General features: G+C 38.3%; 1 protein-coding gene across 1 annotated transcript in view; it reads right to left on the reverse strand.

The window, feature by feature from the left end:
* The window catches only part of LOC145674557 (frequenin-2-like), a 142,852-nt gene extending 126,552 nt beyond the window's left edge, over positions 1-16,300 (reverse strand). The window contains exon 1 of the mRNA XM_081744731.1: positions 16,078-16,300. Within this exon, the coding sequence (XP_081600857.1) occupies positions 16,078-16,144 (67 nt within the window). The 5' untranslated portion in view covers positions 16,145-16,300. The remainder of the gene's footprint in view (positions 1-16,077) is intronic.
* Positions 16,301-21,415: the final 5,115 nt, after the last annotated feature.

The raw sequence follows: 21,415 nt of genomic DNA on the forward strand, positions 1-21,415 counted from the left end.
ACAGGTGTTAACAAACACATGTTGCCAACTGATTAACTCAAGGAGAAAGTAAATAAATAATTGTAATTTCTTTTAACTATTCTATTAGGCCTTGTTTCCATTTTGTACTAATACACAGTAACACACTGAGCAAGGCTATGTGATAATATGTAAAAAACACTATCACGTAACAGTTTCAACACAATAACTGTCTTCATCAGACTTCCACTCCTTCTGGCTCTGGCCTATAGCCTATCTCACACATGTTGTACTCAAATTTAGGTCGAGCAATATGAAACTATCCTACAAAATACAGCTACCCTCATAATTATCTTGCTCCTCCATTTGTCTCTCTCAAGAAATTCATGTGATAGACAAAGGTCTCCCCAACTTTGTGACTAAGAGACACGGTCAGTAAACTTAGGCTTGTGTCTCCACATCATCCCCTTCCTCTTTCTGCTTTAGCTTAGCTGTAATGTTCTCTGGTCTATATGTAGCTTGTTTTACACGTTAAGTTCTTACTACACTTGGCATTGACGCGAACACATGGCATCGGAGACAGTTTAAAATATTCTTGCTTTTCAGTGGAGCCCGAACTCAGGTTAATCAGTCTAATGCCTCACACTGCTCAACAATACCACACTGACGCTATTGAGTCACCGCACTTAAATTCAATATCATGAAGGCACTGTTACTTAGCGGTAGAGCGCTTACCTCTGGTCTGTGGGGTGCATGGTTCGATCCCCGGCCAAGTAAGTTTCTGAGTTGGGTTGAGTTGAGTTGATTATAGTTTAGCGTCCATTTCAGCAACGAGGCTACATGAGACGTGGGCCTACTGATTAACGTGGAATCCGAACCACATGAGCTCCCGCCGGGAATAAAACCCGGGTCTCCTACGTCAAAGTCGCGTACGCTAACCGCTTACCCACGAGGGAGTTCAAGTAAGTTTCTGGTGGACAACAATATGTCCATGGGTTTTCTCGGGGTACTACTGTTTCTCCCCTTATTCTTATTCCACAGATTTTTCCATTATCATTCACTTGCCTTAATCATCCATCTCCCTTAACTTAAAGGGCATGATCGTTTCACGTTAAACTGAAATATCTTAATTCAATATCATATACTAGTCTTTCCAATTATTCTTTTTTTTTCTGAGTACAAAATCTGGCAAAGAAAAACTGGCAAATTTACCACATGAAATGACGTCTACTTCACGATAAATTGAATGCAATTTTTCGAGTTTATTTGAACAATGAAGTTTCTGTTTTCTTAGAGATTTACTGATCACAGATCACAGACAAACGCACACGTACACACACACACACACACACACACACACACACACACACACATATATATATATATATATATATATATATATATATATATATATATATATATATATATTCTACAGTCTTTTCCACACTAGTTATTGATATTTCAAACACACATATTAACATAAATCTGATTAAAGTTTGCTCTTTTTCACTATCGGAATTTCAACAGTTTCTTTTTTGTATTAGGAAAATATTTTGGAGATATTTTACAACCATACGACTATTATTATTATTATTATTATTATTATTATTATTATTATTATTATTATTATTATTATTATTGCACATTCTGAATCGCTTAATGTAGATCCAAGAGCAAAATCTTACTTGACAGCTAGTAACACTGACTAACACTGCGTTACCCGTAGAGATGGGCACAAGCGAGCTTTCTTTGAAACTCGACTCGACTCGAAACAGACATCTTTGAGCTCATTCAAAAAATTTCATCCAACTCGACCCGAATTCAAGTCGAATTTCAAGTCACGTCGAGCCAAATCCTGTGTGTAGTTTCAAGTGCTTTCTTCAAGTGTCCTACATTGACAATATATCAATTATACTACTACTACTACAACAACTTATTATTATTGTCAATTATAACAACACTGTGTATAAGCATAAAAAATAGGCGGCTTGTATTTGAATACTTGATTGCCAACTCGGTAGTCGTGAAGTCTAGGAGTGAAAGACATTGTTCACGTGCTTTTGAATTTGAGTTGAAGGTCTAGGTTGAGTATTCGTGCCCGATCCCAACATTGATAAAATTTATAGGACACTACCCAAATATGTTCAAAACTGCTCGGCCTGGGTTTGGAATTGACAATGGCTCGAGCAGCTTGGCTCACAACTCATTAACTATAGAGCCGAACCGAGAAGTGAACTGAGCCAACATGTCACCCAATCAAGCCCGTTATAGTCCTCGACCCATTTGAGCCGAACCGAGCAGATGGCTCATTCCAACCAAGCCGGCTCGAGCCGAAGATTCACCCGAAGCAAGCCGGCACGAGTCATCGGCTCAATTGAGCCAAGCAGAACTAAGATCGTTATAAAAATCTCTTGTGATCTCGTTACCCCAACAGCACAATTACATACCAGGTATATGTCTATCATGTTCCCTCAGGTACATGGGAATGTGCCCAGTATGTGCCTTATGTACCTCTCAGAGAGAAATCACATGGATGGCTAGTGATAGTCACAGTTTATGTCCGCCCCTAGTAATATGCCTGACATGTACCTGGGAAACGTGCCTTCCGCGTGCTCTTCCGACTTGGCTGCGAAGGCAATGAAGAATACGTCGCTTGTAGAGGGATAAATTATTGAGGTCTTTTGAATTTGGCTAATCAGAATGCTCCTTTAACCACGTATGTTCGACGATAACCGTTTGGGATCAGATAAAATCTGCTCGCCATGTATTTTTATAACAAAATGACGAGCGTCTATTTACTTTATTTCATGGTTCTTCCATATTTACTTTCAAATGATCAGCGACAGTTGCCATCCAACAAAGTTGATGCGTTTGTTGCTTCTAGTATACAATAGCTTAGAAAATGAAGCAACAAATGCAGCAAATATATGAGATCAATTTAGAACACCTAAATGGCTTATACCCAGCCTAGCACATCTTGTGCTGTTAGGGTATCTACAACAGTATGTACTTAAAGAAAGTGCCTAGAACATGACAGATATATATCCCAAGTGATGACATAAAAACAAATGACTGCTAGAGTGCGAAACTGAGCCACGTATGTAAATGCTATATTTGTGGTTCATAGTTGCAAATAGCAATTAGGTGTAACAAGTACCTAAAACTGTAGGTAGCTGAAGTACATACTTAGCACATGAATATCATATATGCCAAGTGTCGGGTACATAAAAAGTAGCTGGGAAACCTAAATGGCACATGCCTAGCACATCTTGTGCTGTTAGGGTATTGAGACGAGACGAGATGCGAGCAGTGTCCCCTCTCGTGAGCAATACTATGGCTTTCGCTTTCCAATATAATCAGACAATGATTTCAAAACGAGTTAAAACGAGCTGAACGAGCGATCAGTTTATCAAACTCGACTCGACTCGAAAGTCGAAGTCAAAAACAGTGAATTGGGTCGGAACTCGACTCGAGATTATTACCTTTGACTGACTCGAAACTCGACTTGAATTCGAGTCGAGTCGAGTTTTAGCTCGGCTCGGGCCCATCCCTATGCGTTAGAAAAATGCTTGCTTATTATTGTTCTGCTAAATTATACTGGGTATCCCATTGTAACCTTTCCAGGGAAATATCTCGAAAACGGTTGAACATAAATGAACTGACCAAACACTCAAAAAGGAAATACCATGGGGCAAATCGAATAGTGATGTTGCAGTACCCCCAAGGGCCGCTCTTCAAGGACGTTCGGGACCCAACTTTAAAATTTTAAATGGAAAAATGGGGCGAGTGGAACCTCGTTCGATACATATTTAAAAATTAAAAAGCGATTTGAAAAAAGATTTTTCACATCAGTCACCGTATTCAAAATGGCCGCCAAGATATGTCACCTGTATCAGATAAACGTCCAGTACCACTAATATGAAAACGGTTGAACATAAATGAACCAAACAAAAACTTAAATAGGAAAGCCATGGGGCAAATCAAATTATGTTATCGCTGTACCCTCCAAGGCCGCATTTCATGGGGGCCCAGGCCCAATTTAGAAATTTTAAACAAAAATATGAGTCAAGTGATACCCCATTCGACATACCTTCATATACTAAACAGCGTTGTGGCAAAAGATTGTTTATATGGATCACCGTTTTCAAAATGGCCTCAAAGACATTGTGCTTGTATCAGATAAAACGTCCAGTTCCACTAGTGGGAGATAAATGAACAGGATAAAACTCGTATAGGAAATCACAGAGGGTATTTATCTTTCCACGCCTCGAGAACAATCCAACGGAGAAAATGATTATTAAAATATAAGTGACCTAATCCTAAAGAGGAAATCTAATTGTTAGAAAATTAACTTTCCGATCTCCCTCCATAAGTGGGTGAAGCGGGAATGAATGGTAAAATCTCAAATGAGAATCCGACTTTTACTTACAATAGGTATGGTTTGTCTGAAACATTTGGGTGTAAAAGTACTGTAATGAACCAATATTGTGCAGGCAACTTTTGAGCAAAACAAACGTTTGTACACATTGTTCTAAAATTGCATTCTTCGACAAATTAATTTTGTATTTCAGTTGATTCATTTTTGCACAAGCCATTACCTGCAATCAAAATGGAAGGTACCGTTTAACAAGAATTTTACCTACTTTTTTCCATTACTGACATCTATCTCTTCTAGAAACACAATTCAGATAATTTTGTTGTGTAGATAAAATTTGCAAAAACTTTATTCAATTATTTACCGCACAAACAGGGTTGCCAAGTTGGGGCCAGCGTGAAGCTAGCCCCACCCACCCAACGGAGGGCCCCCAAACTAGTGCCAAATTATAGTGCTAAAAACGTGTTCCGAGAAAAGCATCAAAACAAAAAATGTGCTCAATTATTTACCGCAAAAACAGAGTTGTCAATTTGGGGCCAGCGTGAATCTAGCCCCGCCCACCCTACGCAGGGCCCCCAAACTAGTGCCAAATAATAGTGCTAAAACTGTGCTCCTAGAAAAGCATCAAAGCAAAATATGTGCTCAATTATTTACCGCAAAGACACGGTAGCCAATTTGGGGGCCAGCGTAAAGTAGCCCCGTCCACCCAACGCAGGGCCCCCAAACTAGTGCCAAATAATAGTGCTAAAATTGCGATCCCAGTAAAGCAACAAAACAAAAAAAATGTGCTCAATTATTTAACGCAAAAACACGGTTGCCAATTTTGGGGCCAGCGTGAAGCTAGCCCCGCCCACCCAACGGTGGGTCCCCAAACTAGTGCCAAATAGTCAAGTTCACTGTGTCATGATATATAACTTCGCGGGAACTTCGTGGAGAGTCTGAAAAGTGTGCATTTCTTGAAAGCTTATAGTATAAGCAATAAGAAAAACAATGTTTCCATTTCCTACGAGTCCTACGTGGACGCCATCTTGGATTTTACAAAATGGCTGACGTAAAAACAATTTTTGTTAATATCTGAGCTTCTAAACAACATAAAAATATAATTTTGACAGATAAACATACATTTTCCAGGCTAGGGCCCGTGTGGAGATTAACATTTGTAAATCCGATCTAAAACATGTAATTCTTAGTTGTATCACGCAAACTAAAAACGACCGTTCAATCAATCTTGTTTATTTTAATAAGCGTTTTGTAGATTTTAAATTATATTATATTATCAGTTTATCAGAACACCCGCGATAAGAAGTTGATGAATCTTCTCAGTTCACATGGGTACTGTGTTCCTTATGGCCGTACCCTACTTTTGGAAAATGCTTTGGCCAATGCTGTTGTAGAAAACACGCGACAGTTAGGTGTGTATGTACCACCATTCTTAAAGAAGGGTGCCTTTGTGTTCTTTGAAGTCGATAACACAGATTTTGCTGAGGACACTCCTGATGGGAAAGGAACAACACATGGAACTATAACTGCTGTATATCAGAAAGCAGATGTTCTTGGAGAGCCTGTTGCACCACCCTTGAAGATAACTGGTGCCCACACTTTATCTGTCATTCCATACCATGTACCTATAATGCACTGTGACAAGCCAAAAGCACGGCACACCCCGAGAACAGAACACTTTGTCATAAGCCAGAATATATCAGGTTCCTACCAACAATCACAATTTGGATGGATTGTTGCTACTGCTATGTCCAGATTGAAGCAAAAGAAAGCATCCAGCATTATTTCCAGGTGGGCAGGATACAACTCAATGTTGTTCGAAAGCAAGCAACTTACCCACGTCGGAGCCCTACCACTGCTACCAGAGCTGGCACACGAGTGGTCAACGCTGCTTACTGTGATCATGCAAGCGAGTGAACTGAGGAAGTTGACTGTTGGTGAAGATCATCCTACTGTCATTTCATTTGACATGGCTCTGTATGAGAAGGTGGTCCAACTGCTAGATGCCAGACCTGAAACGCACAGTTGTCCCGCGACTGGGAGAGCTACATGCTGTTATGGTTGCCCTAGGTGCTCTCGGCACCTCTATAGAGAGCTCAGGTATTGATGATGCGTGGATAGAAGCTGATGTGTATGGGTCTGCAACAACAAGGCAAATCTTGAAATGTACCCATTACAAGCGTGCTATTCGTGCCCATACGTGTACATATGCTCTGTATGAAATGTTGCTGGATGAATTCTTCATTGATAATCCGAAGCTAAAGCAGGTGTGTTTGATGGCAACAGAGAGAGTTGAAGCTGCATGTTCTGAGAGGAACAAGAACACAAAAAGTGAGTCCATGAAACAAGCAAACAACACACTACTTGAGGCCATCTTCACTAGTAATTTAAGCACACAGTTCCATAGATGGGTGAAACAGAGATCCAAAAATGCAATGTTCAAGTCAACTACATACAGCGAGTGGAAACAATTCTTATGTTTGTCGCTGCAACTTGGAATGCAGATCTTGAGCTTCATCTTCAAGCTGAGAGCAGCTCAGCAAGCTCTTCTTTCCATTTGACCGGATCAAATACAAACGACTCTAACCAAGATACATCACGGACATGCATGACCTTAGAAGCAATCACCCTCAAACATGGGCAGAACTGAAAGCAGGTAACATTTCAGTGACGAAAAATGATGTCCCCTTTGTATCCATCGGGGAGGACCATGCATGCGAGCATCTGAACAAGCTCATGAAAATTCATTCTGGAATTGTCGGCATCTCGAACAATGCCAATGCTCGACAGAGATTCTTCATGGTTACACCTGAACTCTCCCGTGTTTTCAATGAGTTTACGAGTCAGTTTGATGTAGACAGTGATAAAACCAGAGAGCATCATGAACTTGGGCCAAGTACAGTCAAGAAGCATCATGTTATAGACAAGATAAAGGAAGCAATTTTGAAACACGGAAACCCATTTGCTGCTGTAGGTGACAAGTTGTACAATATTATCACCCATACCTTCATCCCTGATGAGTATGTAAAAATGATCGTGAATGCAGATGAGAATTGCCAAAAGCTGTACGAAGAATACGTGTCGGAGCGAATCAATGGGGATGTTAGTCTATGAGCACCAGTAAAGAAGGAGAACAACAAGATGTTTATGTCGGAAAATAAGAAAACCAAAGTACAACTCCGAGACAAGACTGTGGAGACCAGGAACTTATATGGCAGAATGATGGTCTTGGCAAGGTCCACCAGAGACATTAATCAGAAAGAGGGAATTGGGAACTATGAATTCACTGTGACACCAAGAGCTCTTTTTGCTCCAGATGGTATAATCTTGCCATGCCTTGATAAGTCGAAACTGATCAGTCTCCTCAACAATTTGGCAACAGCAGAAACATTAAAGGAAGATGTGCACCCAGAGGATTGGATGGACACAACATCAGATGCTCCAAGTTGTAGGATCGTCCTGGTAGATGGGATGGTTCTTCTTCAGAAGATGGCCAAAAAACCAACAACGATGGCGACGGTCAAAGATCTCGGTGCTTCCTTCAATAGCAGGCTTATGTCTCTCGTGGGAAATTATGATGAAATCATCCTTGTGTTTGATACATACAGAGAAGATTCTCTCAAAGGTGCTACTAGGATAGAAGAAGGCAAGGAAAAGCACCAATTCAGTATCAGATCAGAGATGACACAAACATTAAACACATCCCAATGAACAGGTTTCTTTCACATGACAAGACAAAGGCAGACCTGACAAACTATCTTGCTGCTAAGATTCTAGAGTACAATAGTTCCTCACAAAAACTCATCATTACTTCATCTTCAGGGCGCACCAGGAGCAACAAAGATTTAGTTTTCGACGAAAACAATCATGAAGAAGCAGACACACTATTGATCTACCAAGCTGTCCTGGCAACACAACGAAACTCGCCGGATGCAAAGATAGTTTTCTTTTCCCCAGATACTGATGCCCTGGTGTTAGTTATAGCTAACTATGACCTCATGCTGAAGAATACGTCGATTTCAATGGTCTCTGGAGTAATCAACATAGAGAAAATAACGAGAGCCCTAGGGCCAGAAAGAGCAAAGGCTTTGCCAGCTTTCCATGCATTTACTAAAGCCGACAACACTGGACGGTTCTCTCGTAAAGGTAAAGCAATCTGGCTGCAGCTTTCATAAAAGCAAACCCAGATATGATCAGTTCACTGCATATGCTTTCAACAGAAGCAGAAGTGTTCGATACCATGTTGTCAAGTCTTGCTAGCTTCGTCTGTGTAACTTATTGCCCCAAAGACATCTATATCGACAATATCATCGAACTGCGATAGCATCTATTTTGCAAGCATATGGCAGAAAGTGACAAGCTACCTCCCACACTAGGACCTCTCAAACAGCATGTCCTCAGAGTCCACATCCAAGTCAGGGTGTGGGGACAGGCTAACATCGCTATGCAAGATCATCAGCTGGATCCCACGAAGAATGGCTATCACAAAGATTTGGATGGCCAGCTGAAACCAACCATGACAGATATTCTTCCAGCTCCAAAGGCAATAATTGAGATGATTAATTGTCAATGCAAAAAAGACTGTTCTTCTGCAAGGTGTCCTTGCAGAGCAAATAAGCCTACGTTATCATGCACCGATCTTTGCCAGTGCGGCAGTGAGTGTACAAATGATGAGGACACACAAACACAGCATGAAACTGATGATTACAATGACGACGATGAATTGTAAAGACTATGTAGTTGCTATAAAATTAAAAATATTAAACCCTATGATGTTGGTGTCAGGAAATTTGTATAAAAAGCCATTTGAAATAAATCAACATAGTTTGTCGCTTAATCTAGATAATTTATTTCGATACCATTGGATTCCCTAGTCCGGAAAATGCATATTTATCTGTCAAAATTATATTTTTATGTTGTTTAGAAGCTCAGATATTAACAAAAATGTTTCTACGTCAGCCATTTTGTAAAATCCAAGATGGCGCCCACGAAGGAGTCGTAGAAAATGGAAACATTGTTTTTCTTGTTGGTTATACTATAAGCTTTCAGAAAATGTACACTTTTCATACTCTCCAACAATTTCCGGCGAAATTACATAGTGAACCTGACTAAAATAATAGTGCTAAAAATGTGCTCCCAGAAAAGCATCAAAGCAGAAAATGTGCTCAATTATTTACCGCAGAAACAGTGTTACCAAGTTGGAGACGATCCATCTAATACCAAATAGTAATGCTAAATTCCCTTCCAAATTAGATATTAATTTTTCTACTAGAAATATAGTGAGTTTATATAAGTATGTACATTTTGAACCCGAATGTTTTTTCATTGGTGGCTGGGAAATCTTGTTGATGCAAATATCTTTTGTTTCTCTGAAATTAGTTTGGAGGAATATATTGGCAGCGCATAATTATTATTTTTTAAGTTTTTTTTTTTTTATTTTGTTATCACTTCATTTCACGCTTACCACGTTTAACATAATGCATACATGCTACAGTGATAATTTGTTTATAAGAACTAGTTAATGGTGATATCTGTAAGACGTTAAGTGAGTCATCTTTGCTACCGCATGTAGTACATCGTGTATTAAGAAATTCCTTAAATGAGTATTCCTGAAAACGTCTTAACATTTACTTATCGCACTTCTCAGCTTCATTGTTGAAAAAAAAAAAAAACGCTTTTTCGTTCAGTAATCCCTTCACAGCGGCTCACCCTCCCCTTATCTTAGTGTTTCACTCGCCTCTGAGTTATTTTTTCTACTGTACTTACAACATTTCAGTTTATTGGAAGAAGAAACTTGAACCTCAAAGATACTTCGTGAGTGATTTGCAAGTGTTCTAGACGGTTTGCATTGGTTGCTCTGTAATAATTTATCGTAAATTGGCATTGGCAGTAATGAAATTTATATTCTTTCCTGGAGAACTTAACAATTTAATAAAATATAATCTTATATACCCTAAGAAATTTTTCATTATGATAATTCCCATTCTACAGGTTAACCGGTTTAGGTTCGGTTTAAGGTTTAAACAAATCTGTCGGTTTATTTCAGAAACCAAACCATATTTCGATTCGAGTAGAAAACGGACACACGATTGAAACTTTTCCAGGATATTGTTAAATCTTAAAAAAAAAAAAAAAGATTCGAAAAATGTAATGATTGCATTCAGGTTAAGTAACTTTGAATCTTTTGTTTCATTTTGGAAACGAAATTACGATTTCTCAGTTTTTTTTTTTTTTAAGAATATTTTTGCTATAACACATATCAAGAAAAAAATAAAACTTTTTTTTCAGTTTTAGGTTACCTCTTTGAAACAGGTTCATATTAGAAAAATGCACTGTGGTTTACGATTCCAGGAACCGTCCAGGAACCAATGTCGGGACCATTTGGTTGTAGTGCGACATCTTCAAATCTGAATTTTAACTAGCTCAGAATTTCGTCCAATTTTTGACCAGTTTTGTCCAAACCAAGTAAACATTTTGAACCATTCAAATAAGCGATGAGGGACCATTTCAAAATTTGGCCTTTTCGATTCCTGTTGTAGGACATCTTCAAATTCCAATATTAACCTCTAATCTATTCGGTCCTGAGCATATTTTTGATGATAATTGCATGTATTACTGTATTTGCTCCCATCTATAGCTTTGGCTCGCATACATGTGATGGGAAGAAACGGGTGACGGTGTTGTGAGTGTCGGGGTTCTATGTCTCCTGTAGGCGACATTGGGACTCAGTGACTCAAAAATATCTCCTACCATGTTTATGTCTCCTGGGGAACGAAGAGGTTAACTAGTTCAGAATTTAGTCCAATTTTTGTCCAATTTTGTGTAACAAAGAAAAAATACCATTCAAATTAACCAAGGAGGGCAATTTCATAAATTGGCCACTTCGTTCAGCTGTAGCGCGACATCTTCAATTTCGAATTTAAACTAGCTCAGAATTTTGTCTAGTTTTGTCCAACCAAGAAAAAATATCATACCACTGAAATTAACCGAGAAGGGTAATTTCAAAATTTGGCCACTTCGATTACCTGTAGTGTGACATCTTCAAATTCGATTTTTTGTAGCTCAGATTTTTGTCCAATTTCTGTCCACTTTTGCCCAACCAAGGAAAAGGATTGAACTATTCAAATAAATGAGGGAAGGCCATTTCAAAATTTGGTCACTTCCATCACCTGTAGTGCGACATTTTCAAATTCGAATTTTAACTAGTTCAGAATTTTGTCCGATTTCTGTCCATTTTTGTCCAACCGAGAAAATTTTTGTATCATTTTCAAAATTTTGGCCACTACGAACACATGTAGTGTGACATTTTCAAACTCCAATTTTGAAATTTTCCAACGGTCATCCTTATATCCGCGATCTTGGATTTAACTTCAAAATTTCAAATGGGAATGGATGTGTGTAGCACTGAATTTCCATCTTCATCTTCCTTCATCTAGTACCAGAATTTTCTCAGAAATTCGGATTTGTAATTGTTTCTTGACTAACTCTAACGGTTTTTACGATATTTAACGTTTGTTTCGTTTTCTCTCGTTTTAGGTTCACTAATTGACGATTGTCCTCACCAAGTCAGAATACATAGAGATTGTAATGTTGCACCCGTACAAACTGCAATTATTTCAGCATCTTACTGAAGATGAGACTGATCGTCAAGTACAATTTGTAGAATGAGCCACGCAACAAATTCAAGAAACAGCGGGTTTCGCACATCAGATAATTTTGTCTTAAGAACCTGTTTTGTACGTCAATGGCGAAGTTAATAAGGAAAACCATCAATATTCGTCTTAAGTCAATACGCATTGGATTTATTCCAGCAAAATGGTAGGAACACCAAAGGCAATGGTATGGTGTGGAATTTGGGGAACACGAAGGGTCCTTTTTCATTGATAGGACTCTAATGCAGATGGCTATCTGCTATTACTGCAAGAGGATGTGCTTCCATCACGGTTATCCGAATATGGTAATTTTCCCACATTATTCCAACAAAATGGGGCTCCGCCTCGTTTAGAATTTATCTAGATCAACAATTTCCGTGGAAATGGATTGGACGGAGGGGACTTGTTGAGTGGTCCCCACGATCACCTGATCTTGACGCCTTTAAATTTTAATCTCTGAGGTCACGTAAATTCGACGGTTTACGCAGTGAAGATATGGGATGTTGATACCTGGAGAGCCGAATCCGTAAAACCATATACTCTTTCCAGATTGAAGTGTTATTCAGAGTTCATACAGAGAGGGAGCACTGATTAATATTGACGATTGAACAGAATGGGCAGCATGTGAAACACATATTGTAACGACAAGTGATACGGTTTTCTCATAAATGTCTCAAAAGCAATTAGAAATAGTCAGTGGCGTATTCAGGGGGGCTTCCGGGCTTAATCCTCCCCACAAATTGTATTTACTATATCAAAGTAAATTAAATATCTTGCAGATTTTTCACATTTCCAGGAACAAAGTTAGCAGCGCCCCCTCGAAACAAAATCGTAAATACGCCACTGGAGATACTAAAAACAATCACAATCTGAATTTCTGAGAAAATACTAGAGCTACATAATGTGTCTCACATACCCCTTCCCATTTGAAATTTTGAAGTTGAATCCAAGATGGCGGATATCAAGATGGCCACCAGAAACACGGTAAAGTCTATGACAATATAATTTGTATATAAAATGCGTATCTGTCTCACCCCACTATTTTAAAATTTTAAAATCTACTTTACTGACTTAAGATTTTTGGCCCATCCTGTACAAGAATTCACTCTAGACACAAATTGTTGCTAGCGTTCTTTCTACCGCAAACAGCTCGGAGAATAGGCAAGTGACTAGCGTTCTTGGTTAGCAATCGGGGGTCCATAGTCCCGAGGACGGCTATTCTGACCTGTTTTTCCGGACTTTTCTGTTACAATAGTCGAAATCTTTAGCGGTACTAGAACTAAAGAATATTGCCGCCTTCTTTTCACTTCCCCAAATGTCATCATTTGCGCAGTGTTCTAGTATAAAATGGGCTCTGACCCTACATACGGATATTAGCATAATTCAAGCATTACATTTAAATATTAGTATTTTATCTCTCTGTTAGGTAGGTGAAGCTATCACACACTGACCCACAATTTGGCGACCCTTCTTGTACGTAAGCACATTTTTTTTTGTTTTTATGCTTTTCTGGGAGCACATTTTTAGAACCAATATTTGGCACTAGTTTGGGGGGCCTGCGGTGGGGGGGCGGGGCTAGCTTTACGCTGGCCCCCAACTTGGCAACCCTGTTTTTGCGGTAAATAATTGAGCACTTTTTTGTTCTGATGCTTTTCTGGGGGCACATTTTCAGCACTATTATTTGGCACTTGGTTCCGGTCCCTCCGTTGGGTGGACGGGGCTAGCTTCACACTGGCCGCCAACTTGCCAACCCTGTTCTTGCGGTAAAGAATTGAGCACATTTTTTGTTTGGATGCTTTTCTGGGAGCACATTTTTAGCACTATTATCTGGCACTAGATAGGGGTCCCTTCGTTGGGTGGGCGGGCTACTTCACGCTGGCCCCCAACTTGGCAACCCTGTTTTTGCGGTAAATAATTGAGCACATTTTTTGTTTTGATGTTTTTCTGGGAGCACATTTTTAGCACTATTATTTGGCACTAGTTTGGAGGCCTTCCTTGGGTGGGCGGGGCTAGCTTCACGCTGGCCCCCAAATTGGCAACCCTGGTTTTGCGGTAAATAATTGAGCACTTTTTTGTTTCGATGCTTTTCTGGGAGCAGATTTTAGCTCTATTATTTGACACTAATTCGGGGGCCCTCCATTGGATGGGCGGAGCTAGGTTCACGCTGGCCGCCAACTTGGCAACCCTGTTTTTGCGGTAAATAATTGAGCACATTTTTTTGTTTTGATGCTTTTCTGGAAGCACATTTTTAGCACTATTATTTGGCACTAGTTTGGGGTCTCCGCGTTTGTTGGGTGGTGCTAGTACTATTTTTGGTACTATTTTTAAGTAATGTGCTCAATTGCGATGGGCCAGCTTCACGCACGTTCATAGCTCAACACAATCCGAATTCATGCATTTATTTATTTATTTATTTATTTATTTATTTATTTATTTATTTATTTATTCACTAAGTTTCGTACAGCACAAGGCCAATCGGCTGAAAGTGATCAACATGAAAAAAGATATATACAGATTAATTGAGCAACTTTCTTCCACATTAGCGGCTTATATCCCCTAAACCCATCAAGTATCCCTCGATGAGCACACTATGTGAGGAAATTAGAAAGAACAAACGAATAGGGATGAAAGCGGCCTTGCACTTGTATTACACCTGGTGCGAATGAAGAAAACCCAGGAAAACCTTAACTAGGATGGCTCGCCTGAAGACAATGGCGTACGCAGGAATTTATTTCTGGGAATCCAAACTTAATATGAGGGTATTTTATATTAAAATTGCTAAAATTGCTCCTAAAATTAGGCTAAATTTACTTAAAAGTCAAAATTTCAGGGGGAGTCTGGACCTCCGGGACCCACCCCCTGCATACGTCCCTGTCTGAAGAACTTGTTACACGTGTTCGATTAAGCGTCTCCACCGAGAAAAGACTCTACACCTCGCGTACCAAAACCGAGAGCGTTAGCGACTATACTGCGTGAAACCAGACGGGATTATTCTGTTTATCGTTACATCTTCAAATGCAGCGTTGGGTGCACAACGATTCAAGTTCAATTTTCGTCATTTAGAACAGTGGTGTCCAATTATAATGAGCCTGAGGGCCATAACCATCTTTACTAGTAAGGTGGTGGGCCGCAGCTAATAATAATAATAATAATAATAATAATAATAATAATAATAATAATAATAATAATAATAATAATAATAATAATAATAATAATTATTATTATTATTATTATTATTATTATTATTATTATTATTATTATTATTATTATTATTATTAAACTACAGAATAAAAATATAAAAAAATATATTTGAAATATTACATACCTATTCAATGTTACTAGTTAGGGTGACTAGTAGCGTTTACAAGGAATGGGGTATCTCCATCCATTCCTCTTGTTGTAAAAGATGTAACCCGCAGAAGATGTAAAAGAGAAGAATCTCCAAGGAAGCTTCTGGAACGATTCTTTACAATTTTCATGGTGGAAAATGTACTTTCACATAGAAAAGTACTACCAAACATTCACACTATTTTCCGACACAACTCACAAAAGTTAGGTAAACGTTTGTTAGAAAGAAGCCTGAAAAATCTACTCCTTTCTTTGTTCTTGTCTGAAAGAATGGGTCAGCCTGAAGGTCACAAAGTTCAAGCTGTAAGTTTGGACTAATTTTATGTTAATTAATCTTTATAAATATATAGCCTAAAACATTTTTTATGTATCTGCACCTTAAATCTCACTACGGTCGCTTGTTTCCCGAAATTTCTGATTTTCTTTCCGAAATTTGGATTTGTCAGGCCTATATATGGTGTTAATCAAAAGCCTAATTCGTTCATAAATCAATGACGTACGCATCAAGAATCTATGCTAATTATTGTGGAAGCAGGAACGTCCTAACTGCATATTTACGAGTTATTTTAAAGGAGCTAATAGAGCCTTTTTAAAATGTGTTAACTTATATTGACAGCCTGACATAAGGAAATTTTGTACTAATGAATTGCTAAAAGTTAATTTTCGTAGTTAAAACAGAAATCGTAATAGTCATGCATAAAGTGACAAGCCATAAAACTACAACTGAAAATAGTCTGTACTTACATAATGTTTCATTCTTGAGGTACTCCATTTCTTCTTGAGGTAGTAGTTTTGACTTCTTACAACCCATTTTTATTGATCTGTGAAACTTTTAAGATTGATAATATAAAGAAGGTCACTTTACAAAACAATTCTAGCAGATGCTATGGACTTCAAATTTTAGTACTTGCACTCATATTTTACACTGTAACCTAAAGGTGAATTATCTCAAAATGTATTATCAAAAATTCACAGTTCTTTTTGTTCCACGAGACAGAAGTTATTTTTCAAATTAATATTTACTTTTTTAAACGAATTAAATTGTTGTGTAGAAACATATTAACAAATAAATCATTCTATAGTTTTATAACAATGCTTACGTAACAAAAGTTACATTGTTGTAAGTTGTCATGTAGCATTTTTTTTTTCTATTTTCAAACAACAATATGAATGATTAAATTTTGATATACGGTAAATCTAAACCCATGGTAAATATGTGATGTCTGCTAATTAATGTGGCATCATCAAAGAGAATACTTTGTTCTCTTTCGTGTACTGTGCAACTGTTGGGCCTACAAGATGACTGCACCTCTTGTCTTGAATTGTAATATGCTTGCAAATACACTATTTTACATTGGAATTTTACACGACTTTGCTATATGATTACATGTTTGGGTACATGTAACACGTATAATGTTCCTTTTATTTTCTCTTTTCCATTGTAAATTAACAAATAGAAAGAACTATGAATCATTACCTTCAGGTTGTAATACTTATTGGTTCTTAGCTTTTAACTAGAGAATTTTTACTTTTCGGAATCCGGAAAGTGAAATAAAAAATCCGGAATTCGGAAAAATCCGGACATCGGAAAATTCTGAAATTCGGAGCAATTCCGGATTTCAGAAAATGTTCGAAAAATTTCGGATTCAGAATAATTCCGATTTCGGACAAACAGGATTTCGGAAAAATTCCGGAATTCGGAAGAAATCCGGAGTTTAAAAAAATTCGATTTTTTTCTGAAAATTTTCGAATTTTGCAGAATTGATGAATTTTCTAAATCTGAATTTTTCCGAATTCCGGAATTTTTCTACATCGGAATTTTTCTACATCGGAATTTTTCCAAAATCCGGAATATTTCCGAGTTCCGGATTTTTTCTGAATTCTGGATCTTTTCCGAATTCCGGACGGTGAAATTTCAGAATTTTCCCGAACCCGAGTTTCGGAAAATTTTAGTCATCCCTACTTTTAACGCGATCACTCTTAATCGATTGTATATATCAACTTTCATAAACGAGAAAGAAAGAACACGGAATCATGTCTCGGGGAATTTATCTCTATAATTCACATACATACAGTATTTCTTCTTTGTTTGGAGATGAATTTTTACGTTTAATAAAGAACGAAAACAATGTTATATGTATATACATAACATATTCTCCTGCAACACAATTCTTTAATAAGCTAATAACCAATTAGAAATAAAACAATAGCTCATTTAAGTTATGAAATAACTCCAAATGAAAATCTAATCGAAATATAAACAATCTACAAAATGAGACATCGGAGACATTAAACTGATGATCGTGTGTTCTAACTCCATTCTCTTTGATATGTTTTCGTATACCTGTCGATTGTGGTAACAGTTACATGTCAGACTAGTTGCGTATTGTCCAGAGAACACAACATTCAAAAAATGGCAGAGAATTGCAAGAGAGAAAGTAGAGGCATAGGCTTAAGTTCATTGACCGTGAGTCTCAATCATGATGGAGAGACCATTTAATAGCATATGAACATCTTGAGAGAAACAAAGAGAGGAGCAAAGAAATTTTGAGGGAGCTATATTTGTAGGATAATTTTATATTGCTTAGCCTATATTACAGTACAACATGTCTAGAGACAGGCGTGGCCAATGGGGACGATCACCCTACTTGCCTCTTGCTCTTGCCTTATCAATGAATGGGAACTCATATAAAATATCTCATTTTTTCTCTCTCTTCTTTAATGTGTGTGTTTTAAACAGCTTTCCTTCCTCTCTTAATTAGAGATAATATTTGTACTAATCTTGGGAAAATTAAGAAGACCATCGTAAAACTTATTAAGCCGCAACCAGTGTCATAAATCATGGTCATTATTATCATTATTATTTGTTTTTTGAACTTCTTCTGTAAAAAAACGGTCATGTCTTTGAAATAAAATGAAATCTTTCAGTTTAACGTACATTATGCTTCTTAGGCAAAGGGAAACTAATGATTGAGACAAGTGAACGATGATGAAAGAATTAGTAGAATGAGAATGTACTAGAAAACGGGAATGGCACCAGAAAACCGACGGACATGACGTTTTCTACCAGAAATGTTCTTAGCTGGGCATTTTCTTAGCAGGGATTACATACAGCAGAAGTAAGCACTCTAACACCCAGCCACCATGTCCCACGCGTTTGCAACAAAAAGCGGGTAAACTTATTTCCAGAAGTTATTACATATTCTTACCCTCATTTCTTTATCCTACGCAGTATGTCAGAACATACCTACTAACCTAGTAGGTATAAAAAGTACTAACTAATACTACAGCACAACTTTTTTTCCGTTGTCATCTCGCAATAGATAGAGCGGTAAACATTTCAGAAAATAATGAAATTTTTGAATCCTGAAGAATAAATGCTTCATTTACCCATTTTATTATATTAAATGCAGTCCCTATCAGGAAGTCGCGGTCGGCAAGAGAGATTGCCACCGTCGATTGTGGCAGGCCGCAGGTAGGCAGCTGGCACGCGTCCGCGGCGGCATGACAATCTACTTGTTCAATGTTGCCAACCTTTTGCCGAGGCGGCAAGCGGTCGGAAACCGTAAAAAAATGCCTTTTGCCGACTCTTTGCCGACTGTTGCCGACCGTCAGAGTCGGCAAAACAGTCGCAAAGGCCTCTTTCCGACCCTCTGCCGACCCTTTATGCCGCCTCTTTTCGACAGCGTCGCCGACGCATTCTGTGCGCCTTTCCGGCTGTTTGCCGACCGCTCGAAAGGACCTTTTTCGATGTCGGCTTCCCGATTCTCCCACGCGCGGCATCCGAACTCTCGCCGCCGTCAAAAGTGTCCCTTTGCCGACTGGAAATCAACCCTTCAATGAGGCAAAATTTTCATCGCCTTTTACATTAGTCTTGCCTAAGTCTTCCCCCGTGCTAATTTCTTGACAAGAATCACCATTGCAAGTTCTCGAAGTATAATGCTTGCATTTTTTTTTTTGTGTGTGTGTATGTGTGTGTGTGTCCCAATATAAAATTTCTTTTTTTTTTTTTGCTTTTTTGCAACACTCTCAGCCAAAAAAGAAGAAATTGAGTGAGACATGAAAGTATTATATACTTTCAGAACTAGCAATTGCGCCCTTGCTGAGAAATCATAGCACGGATGCAAACTTAGGCAAAGGTATTGTAAAAGGTGATGAAAATTTTGCATTCCTGAAGGGTTGATTTTCAGTCGGCAAAGGGCTACTTTCGACGGCAGCAAGAGGTCGGATGCCGCCTGTGGGAGAAGCCTTTCTGAGCAGTCCACAAACAGCAGAAAAGGTGCGTACCAATGCAATGAAAATCATGGCGGATTCCCACCAGTAATGTTGCACTCGGTACATACGCAGTGCATTTTTACAATTCTCAGTACGATTTAAGTGCCTAATAGAGGGAATGTATCTGGGAATGACTTACAAATGTTTGAAAGCGACCTAAAATTAACAAGTAAGCAGCTGATAATGCAAGTTAAAAATAATTCAATTAACACGTCTCTGGGCCTAACGGGAACAGTCAGTTCATTTTTCTCATGAAAGCACATTTTTCACTATCAGGACCACTAGGAACAACAATATTCTATGCATTCAAAATTTGCTCGTTGGAAACGCTTTCTTCAGAAAAAAAAAAAAAAAGCTGCAGCAATCCGTCGGAATACGGACTTTTCAGGCTGTCGTTTTCCCATCAACTATTTGAAAAAGGATTTTAAACGTCAATTTCAGATTTTATCGGCGAGCATGGCCAAAATTCGGCGACTATAAACAAAAGAATAGTCAGTTTAATTTATCAGATTTACTGTTCCTTTAATTACCTGTAAAAAAACTTTGAAGTCGGCACGCCACCAGCGTTCCCCATTGACAATCCGCTGGCGGGCCAAGAGCGGCCAATCAGCGGGCCTCGGGCCAATATCGACAGCTTCCCGCCAACGACTTTACACTTTTTCCGCCGCCGGCCCGCTTAGCGGTAACGTGTCTGCTTCCACCAAAGTGTCGCACGTGGGTTGGTCAGCGATTTGTGTTTTTTACAACAAATCCGTACGCAGGAAGCCGGATGAATAAATGCCTGCGTCTTAAGGACCAGGTTTCGGAGAAACCAAATTAAAGTACTGCTAAATATTACCGTTTTCCGTAATCAAACTGAAAAAAAAAAAACTCGAAAAATTGCTTTGTAGGAACAATAGTTTGCATGAGACAGTTATCACGAGTCGGCTAACTGCTTTCGTTAAGATGATCTGGTACCGCTAATAACCTTGAAATTTAGCCTATTTAAAAAGCATAGCAAAGTTTTTCACTTTTTCTTCTTTATTATTAAAGTTACAAACGTCAAAATTTGAACAAACCCTGAGGAGACACATATCTATGCCGTGCCGTAGATTTTGAAAAAAAAAAAATACAAAGTAAAAAGCTTCCATGTTTGACTTTAAAAACTGGCAACGCAGCTGCAACTCTCCCACTCAAACTTTGAGCTGGTGCCTGCTTTTGTTGAAATGTCTATTGACTCCTGTGTGAACCTCTCTGTCCGCGACTAGCGGTCGTCTTTCTGTCTGTCCTTCGAGTCGTGGTTGCTTGAAATGTGAATGTCGACGTCTAATTACTTATGAGTGACAGCAGGGTATATAGCAGTACAAATATGTGTGCCGTGAAAGGATAACGGAAAACAACATATTTCTGCCGACCGAGGAAAACTATCGAACTGACTTTCGGCTTCAGAAACATAAGAAAAGAGAAGAAAGAAGCGCTATTGTGTTTCATATTTCCCTGGTTATTTCTTGCGTTTCTATGTAGCTTTATTTCTATGCAGTATTTGAATGTTGAATGAAAGATGATAAATTGAATGGTTGTTAGATAGGTAGAAAGATATACATATATATATATATATATATATATATATATATATATATATATATATATATATATATATATATATATATACAGAGAGAGGGGGGAAGGAGGGAGGGAGATAGGCATATAAATGCAGAAAAAAAAGTCCAAAAATGATTACAAATTTAAAAATATAAATAGCTAGAAAAGTTATATAGGACCTAACACATCAAAGTGAAGTTCTTGAAAAGTATGTACATTAGTAAAT

This window comes from Thermobia domestica, chromosome 17 (assembly GCF_964235325.1).
Source record: "Thermobia domestica chromosome 17, izTheDome1.hap1.1, whole genome shotgun sequence".
Taxonomy (NCBI): Eukaryota; Metazoa; Arthropoda; class Insecta; order Zygentoma; family Lepismatidae; genus Thermobia; species Thermobia domestica.